The following is a 7,459-nucleotide window of genomic DNA, read 5'->3' on the forward strand; positions in this document are numbered from 1 at the left end:
CCGTCTCCTTGCCCGTGTGGCCATGTTGTCCTGTAGTGCAGGTGGGGCTGACCCGTCCTCTCTCCCACCCAACTGTCACTGGGCCCTGTCCCTCTGCTGCAGACACACCTTCAAGAACCTGCGAGGATGGACGCCCTTAGTAACAGAGTGCCCAGGCCTCGGGGACACTGCTCTGCCCTGGACGGGGACAGCACCAATGCCCAGGAGGAAGGAGCAACACCCTCCCTGGCCTCTCGTGTGCTCTGTGCTCGGGAACACGGTGTCACCCGTGACAAGTGCTGGGATTCAGCTCGGGGGACAGCTGGTCCCTTCTCTGAATGCCACAAACCCCAGCAGGGCAGGAAAGAGAGCCCAGCAGAGGGGCTGGCGTCCAGGGGAGGCCCTGAGAGGCGCGGGAGGGGGGCAGATCCTGGCGCCACCCCAAGGATCCCAGGGGCACCTGGGTCACCGCTGCCAGCATTCGTCCTCTGTCCCCAGCGCCCCCTCTCCCTGGGGCAGGCTCCTGGGCGATGGCTGCAGGTGGCCTAGCCCGCCATGGTGTCCGGAGGTCCACCCTCCTCCCGGCCACACCAGGCTGCCCAGGGCTCCGTCCGAGCCTGGCTGAGCGGCATGTCCCTGCCACAGCCATCGGTCCAGGCTGAGCACATGCCCTAAGCGGGATGGTCTGGGAGCGTGGGCCTCACAGCCTTCTCCCCGCAGTTCATGGGGACACAGGACCCATCACACCACTCAGGTGTCTGAGGCCACAGAACCCCAACATGTCCCAGTGCCCTCCGCAGGGGGCTGCCGGTGTGCCCAGGTCTTACCCTCCCACATCGCCCTCTGTGTGACCTGGGCTTGGCCACGGTGCTCGCTGGGGCCAGTGGAGCCCACAGGGAGCCAGCCGGAGCTCGGGACCTGCCCGGGACAGCTCTGTGCAGGCACCACCCTGAGGATGTGCCCACGCGGGCTGCTGGAGCGTCTGGGGCACCTGCCGGACAGCCACGTCTCCCCAGCTGATGGCCAGCCCAGCCCGGACATGGAGAGAGCCCCCAAGAGACCCACAGAGCCATCAGCTGACCCACAGACAGGGCTTGGATCTTGAATGTCCCCCAAAGCTGCCTTACGGGGCGTGGTCACCAGCCCGGGGTGTTCCTGGGGGGACACTTAGTAGGGAGGATCTGGTAGGAGAAGCTAGGCCCCTGGAGGCGGCCCTCGAAGGAGAGTTTAGTCCCCTGGCCCTTCCTCTCCGCTCTTTCACTCCCTGGCTCCCAGGCGAGCAGTTTCCACCATGCGCTCCCGTGGTGTGCCCCTCGCCATAGGCCCAAAGCATGGAGGTCGAGCAGCCACGACTGGGGCCTCGGAAACCGTCCTCCTCCTGTCCATCTCAGGCCTGGTGAGAGGATGGACATGGGGCTGGCACAGCCCTGGCTGGTGGGCGACGCGGAGTGGCTGTGTGAAGTCGCTGAGCCCAGGCGGTTGTTACACAGCACTGCGGCAGCGCTGACAGCTACAAACCCCTTGCCCGAAGGTTCCCGGAAGCCACCCAGCTTGCAGTTCAGAGAATCATCCTCACAGCGTGGTTTTACTCCAGCCTCACCATGGAGAATCAGAAGCAGGACTTGTTCGCCACAGTTCCGCGTTCATTTAATGCCTGATGACTACCTCAGAGGGCAAGTTCACAAACACACACTGGGACACAGACGCACGGGCTGGGGGGACCTATCCAACAAGAGAGGTGTCTCCTGGCCACCCTCAGGGGACACGGAGGCGGGACACGCAGGGTGAAGCCGGGGGTGCCCCCACCCTGGCACACTGTCTGGAGAGGGGGCTGCCCGGCCCGCTTGCCTCCGTGGGGCCCGGGGTGCGCTCCCCGGGGGCCTCTGGGGGGTTGAAGACCTTGTCATAGTACTCGATGAGCAGCTCAGTGAAGAGGTTCAGGGGCACCAGGGCGCTCAGCGAGGACAGGCCCTGGGACGGCCAGATGAGGTTCAGCCCGAAGACGCAGGCCAGGTTGGAGCTGTTCATCTTGTTATAGAGGCTCTCCCGGGACACCTGGCGAGACACAAGGGTGGGCCCAGGAGAGGCCTCAGCCAGAGTCTGGCTTTGTCGGAAGAGCGAGGGTCTTTGCTGATGGCATGAAGCCGAGGCTGTCCAGATGACAGCACCCGGGACTGCCCAGGCGGCCCCCACCCCAGGATGAGCGTCCTTCAGAGAGGAAGGCAGGGCAGTGACGAGACCAGGGGACAGAGGAGAGGACAGGCCAAGGTGGGGACCGGGCTGGGCTGGGCGGCCACCTGAGTGGCCAGGAGCTGGAAGGTGCAGGAGGGCCCCTCCCTGGACTCTGTGGTGGGAGGCCCCTCCCTGGACTCTGTGGCCGGAGGGCAGCGCTGCCCGCACCTCCCTCTCTGGCCTCGGCCCCAGGGTCCCCTCTGGGACGCGGCCTGTGGGCCCAAAGGGCAGGGTGCCTGGTTCCCTTGCAGGAATCACCTGCCATCGGCTCGGGGCCTACTGTGTGCCAGCCTCAGGGCCTCCTGTGTGCCAGGCCTCCCCAGCCCAGACTCAGCCCAAGCCTGAGACGCAAGAGCAGAGGAGCCCGAGAAGGAGGTGGCCAGCAGGGGCGGAGGCCGGCCCAGGGGCAGGGCCGGAGGCTGTGGTTGGCCCTCCTGGCCGCAGGGAGGTTCCCCGCAGCCCTCACCTGGCCAGGCTGGGGACGACGGCCTTGGCCACCTGGAGTGGTGTTCCGAGGACGTGCCCCAGGTCAGGCAGGCAGGGCCCGGCCTGGTGTGGGGGAGAGGCGCCGGCCAGGTGCAGGCCGGGCCACTCACCTCGTGCAGGAAGCCCATGAGGTAGCGCAGCACGGCGTGGTTGTGCTCCGGGAGGCTCTGCAGGATCTGGCGGCAGCGGGTGACGCGGAGGCTGCTCTCCACACCTGCAACAGCACCACCTCGCTGTCCAGGGGCCTGGGCAGCTCTGGACGCCACACATACTTCCCGGAGGGGGTGCGCTCAGCACAGGCCAGCCCCCTCCTGGTCCTCAAATGCGCACAGAGATCACCTCCTGGGGGCCGGAGGCCGAGTCCGTGGAACAGGAGTGGTCTAGGCCAGGAGTCGGCCGCTGTCCCACCTCCAGGCCCCCTCCCCCTGCACTCCTGCTCAGTGACCTCAGCAGGCGTCACCAGGCTCCCCACAGGCACCCGCCACGCACTCCTCAGCCTTTGGTACCATCTCAGGTCTCAACAACCGCAGCTTCGGAACTTGTGGAATCTTGTAAAATGACCAGTGAGCAAAACCAGTGAGGGAAACAGCTCTGATGCCGCTGGGTGGGGCCAAAGGGACAGAGCAATTATCACAAGGAATGGTGCCTGTGGAGCGCTATGGAGCCATCAAAAAGGACACGGGGCTACAAGGGCACAGGAGGAGGACAGCACTCAGGGGAGCTCTGAGGAGGGACAGGTGAGGTCGTGGGGGAGAGTGTGTGTGCGTGAGAGAGAGAGAGGGGGAGAGGAAGGGAGGGAGACGGAGAGGACAGAAGGAGGGGGGCAGGAAAGAGGAGCAGCCGCGCGTTGCCGTGGCCGCTCTGGCGTGGACAGGGCATGAGGCTGCGCCGTGGCCTCCTGGGCGGTGGCTCCCACCCTGTGCTTGTGCTGTTCTATCAGGTTAGGGTCTGCGCTCCCGCAGGCCCCCTCCGGCCAGCCCCAGGGCTAGGGCTCGCTGTCCCGATCCTGCGCGTGGCCTCTCCTGCGCATCACCGCCCTGCAGGCCCTGCTGCTGGTGGACAGGGAACCGCGCCGTGGGCACCGGCAGACTGGCCCTGGAGGCCCAGCCTGACCCTGGCCTCCGCCAGGCACCAGGGCCTGGCCACTCTGAGCCGCTGTGGGAGGGCTACCTCCAGTCTCAGAGAGGAGCCCGGGAGAAACCCCGAGGAAAGGGGGAAATGTGGCGCTCTGGGAGCTCGGGGCGCTGTGCCCTCAGTCTCCAGCTGCCTGCCCTCAGGAGCTGGGCCGCCGCCCACGGCTGAAAGCCCAACCCTGGCCTTTCTGGAAGGCCCAGCCCCACCCTGGGTCACCCCAACCTACAGGGCCCCGAGAGTAACAAGATACTCCAGTCCCCCAGGTCACCTCCCAGGACAAGGACCAGAAGCACTGATTCAGGGGAAGGGACACCTTCGCCACACTGTCCTACAGTCAGCTCTAAACCCGGCCCCTCTGCACCCCGGGGCTCCCAGAGGAAGAAAGAGATGGCACTGGATGGCAGAGACCCGGGGGCCTGGTGGTTCTTCCCAGGTGCTGCCCTCCGGGGCAAGCCTGGCGCTCCTGAGCCCACCGTGGAGCTCCGGGCACCCGCTACGGGGTCCCACCTGCACCGCAGCTCAGGGTACTAACACAGGGAGGGACCCGGGGACCCCGCTCCAGGGGGAGAGCTGAGGGGCTGGGACTCCTGGGGGTCAGCATGGGGTGGGCAGAGGCCGGGCCATGACCAGGACAATACGCCCCAATCCAGAGGTGTCTTCTGCCGCCTGTGGCAGGATGCCCCCTGAGGCACTGCCCACCGTGACAGTGTGGCCTGGCGGAGGCCGGCGGGGCATAAATAGACCTCACTGCGTGGTGGGGAAGCCCCACAGGTCCCTTCTGTGCCAGATGGCCACAGGGCTGGCTGTCCTGACTCTGCACGTGGAGCCACCCCAGCCGTGCCGGGCCTGACCTGGCGGTAGGTGGCCCCCGAGGACCCACAGCCCCTGCCGTACGTACTGGTGATCCCCAGGATCTGCTCGTAGGCCGCGAAGGTCAGCAGCGGCTGGGGCAGCTCCCGCAGGAAGGTCTTCAGGACCACAGCAGCGACGTGGATGTCCCCATAGTCATCGAAGTTCACGGGCTTCCCTGCAGGACCATGGCACAGTGAGCTCCTCCTGCCGCCTAGAGATGGCACCTAAAGATGGCAGCTGTGACATGGTGTGACCCAGGGCAAGATGGTGGCCACAGGCCTGGGGACAGCTTGGTCCCCTCGCCGCCCGGAGGCGGATGCTCTTCCCACCAGTTCTGGGGCGGCTGGGCCTGGGGGGCTATCTTCCTGGGGGGGGGCCGTCTTCCTGGGGGGGCCGTCTTCCTGGGGGGACCTGTCTTCCTGGGTGGACCTGTCTTCCTGGGGGGGCTGTCTTCCTGGGTGGACCTGTCTTCCTGGGGGGACCTGTCTTCCTGGGGGACCTGTCTTCCTGGGGGGACCTGTCTTCCTGGGGGGGCTGTCTTCCTGGGGGGACCTGTCTTCCTGGGGGGGACCTGTCTTCCTGGGGGGGCTGTCTTCCTGGGTGGACCTGTCTTCCTGGGGGGACCTGTCTTCCTGGGGGGGCTGTCTTCCTGGGGGGACCTGTCTTCCTGGGGGGACCTGTCTTCCTGGGGGGGACCTGTCTTCCTGGGGGGGGCTGTCTTCCTGGGGACCTGTCTTCCTGGGGGCCTGTCTTCCTGGGTGGACCTGTCTTCCTGGGGGGGCTGTCTTCCTGGGGACCTGTCTTCCTGGGGAGGCTGTCTTCCTGGGGGGGGCCGTCTTCCTGGGGGGGCTGTCTTCCTGGGGGACCTGTCTTCCTGGGGGGGCTGTCTTCCTGGGGGACTGTCTTCCTGGGGGGGCTGTCTTCCTGGGGGGGCTGTCTTCCTGGGGGACCTGTCTTCCTGGGGGGGCTGTCTTCCTGGGGAGACCTGTCTTCCTGGGTGGACCTGTCTTCCTGGGGGGGCTGTCTTCCTGGGGGACTGTCTTCCTGGGGGGGCTGTCTTCCTGGGGGGGCTGTCTTCCTGGGGGACCTGTCTTCCTGGGGGGGCTGTCTTCCTGGGGGACTGTCTTCCTGGGGGGGCTGTCTTCCTGGGGGACCTGTCTTCCTGGGGGGGTCTGTCTTCCTGGGGGGACCTGTCTTCCTGGGGGGGCTGTCTTCCTGGGGGACTGTCTTCCTGGGGGGGCTGTCTTCCTGGGGGGGACCTGTCTTCCTGGGGGGGCTGTCTTCCTGGGGGGGCTGTCTTCCTGGGGGACTGTCTTCCTGGGGGGGCTGTCTTCCTGGGGGACCTGTCTTCCTGGGGGGACCTGTCTTCCTGGGGGACCTGTCTTCCTGGGGGGGCTGTCTTCCTGGGTGGACCTGTCTTCCTGGGGGGGCTGTCTTCCTGGGGGACCTGTCTTCCTGGGGGGGCTGTCTTCCTGGGGGGGCTGTCTTCCTGGGGGGGCTGTCTTCCTGGGGGGGGCTGTCTTCCTGGGGGCCGTCTTCCTGGGGGGCCGTCTTCCTGGGGGACTGTCTTCCTGGGGCGAGGTTTTGCCCCTGGCTAGGACGCAGCTCCCTGGGGTCAGGGCCCTGGCCCTCAGATGGCATTGCCCAGCTGGGTGACACAGCAGCACACGGGCCGGACAGGAAAACTGGTGCCCAAGCTCTGCACCCGTGGGCCTGGTGCTCATGAGCGCGTGGGCTGGATGCGGGGGGTCGGTGGGACAGAGGGCAGGTGTCCCGCAGGGCTGGGCTGGCTGGGGGACTGCTAGAGCAGACCCGAGAATTATCCCCTGCCCCTCGGATGTCCGTTGAGCCTGCGGTCCACCCAAGGGCCAGATGGGGGTCTGCCCAGGGCCCCACACTGGCTGCTCCTGGTCCTGGGCTCTCGCTGGGGTCCGCTGGGTCCCGGGCTCTGGGGCCCAGGGCTGTGGGCGGTGGGGCACTCACCTTGGTCACAGAGCCTCTGGACCTGGCGGACGATCTGGGCATTGGCCGACCTCCGGAACAGGCCCTCGGTGCGCAGCCCTGCAGGGAGAAGAGCCAGGACTGGGTTTCTGGACGTTTCTGTGACCCCCTCCCATGGACTTGCCTGCTGTGCCTGGCAGGGGATGCTCCCGCCCACTCACCCTCCTGTGATTTCACTTATCCCTCTTAAGTGTTTTCAATGTCCCAAGCTCCCATTTTCCTCTCTCTATGGCCCTGGCCAGGGATAGGAAGGGACAGAGGCTGAAGTCAGACAGACCTCGGTTCCCATCCAGCTCTGCCTCCTACCAGCTGTGTGACCCTGGAGAATGCGCTCAGCCTCTCTGAGCCTCAACGGACCTGTTGGCCAGTAGGGCAAGGCCACAGGGTCCTGCCCCCAGGGAGCAGAGAGGACCGGTCATGCCTGGCATGTGCCTGGCTCCCGGGAGACCTGGAACAAGCAGCTTCCCCTGAGGTCCAGGCCCTAGCTGCCCACAGTGATCAAAGTATGAGTTAATCAGTTAAAACTGAACAAAATAAAAAGCCCAGTCGCTCAACTGCACGAGCTACATATGAAGTGTCCCTCAGGCCACTGCTGCCGGAGCCACGCGGGACGCTGCGGACACACAACACTTCCGAGAGCTCCCGGCCAGTGCCGATGGGGTGGACAGACGGCCACGGGCCTCCACGGAACCGAGGGCTCCTGAAACCAGCGACAAGGTCGGGGGGTGGGCCTCTGGCCACTGACATCACCAGCCGGGTGACAGGGCCCTGCCCC

At 66.3% G+C, this 7,459-nt stretch overlaps 1 protein-coding gene across 2 annotated transcripts in view; it reads right to left on the minus strand.

Moving 5' to 3' along the window:
* Positions 1 to 1,734: 1,734 nt before the first annotated feature.
* Positions 1,735 to 7,459, minus strand: part of Arhgap8 (Rho GTPase activating protein 8) — a 37,876-nt gene continuing 32,151 nt past the window's right edge. The window contains exons 8-11 of one of the 2 annotated variants that reach the window (XM_026394302.2): positions 6,667 to 6,744; positions 4,730 to 4,858; positions 2,808 to 2,911; positions 1,735 to 2,034 (exon numbers count right to left, since the gene is read on the minus strand). In XM_026394302.2, the coding sequence (XP_026250087.1) occupies positions 1,735 to 2,034; positions 2,808 to 2,911; positions 4,730 to 4,858; positions 6,667 to 6,744 (611 nt within the window). The remainder of the gene's footprint in view (positions 2,035 to 2,807; positions 2,912 to 4,729; positions 4,859 to 6,666; positions 6,745 to 7,459) is intronic. The other variant, XM_077798758.1, reaches the window with a different exon arrangement.

The sequence above is a fragment of the Urocitellus parryii genome, chromosome 5 (genome assembly GCF_045843805.1).
Source record: "Urocitellus parryii isolate mUroPar1 chromosome 5, mUroPar1.hap1, whole genome shotgun sequence".
Taxonomy (NCBI): domain Eukaryota; kingdom Metazoa; phylum Chordata; class Mammalia; order Rodentia; family Sciuridae; genus Urocitellus; species Urocitellus parryii.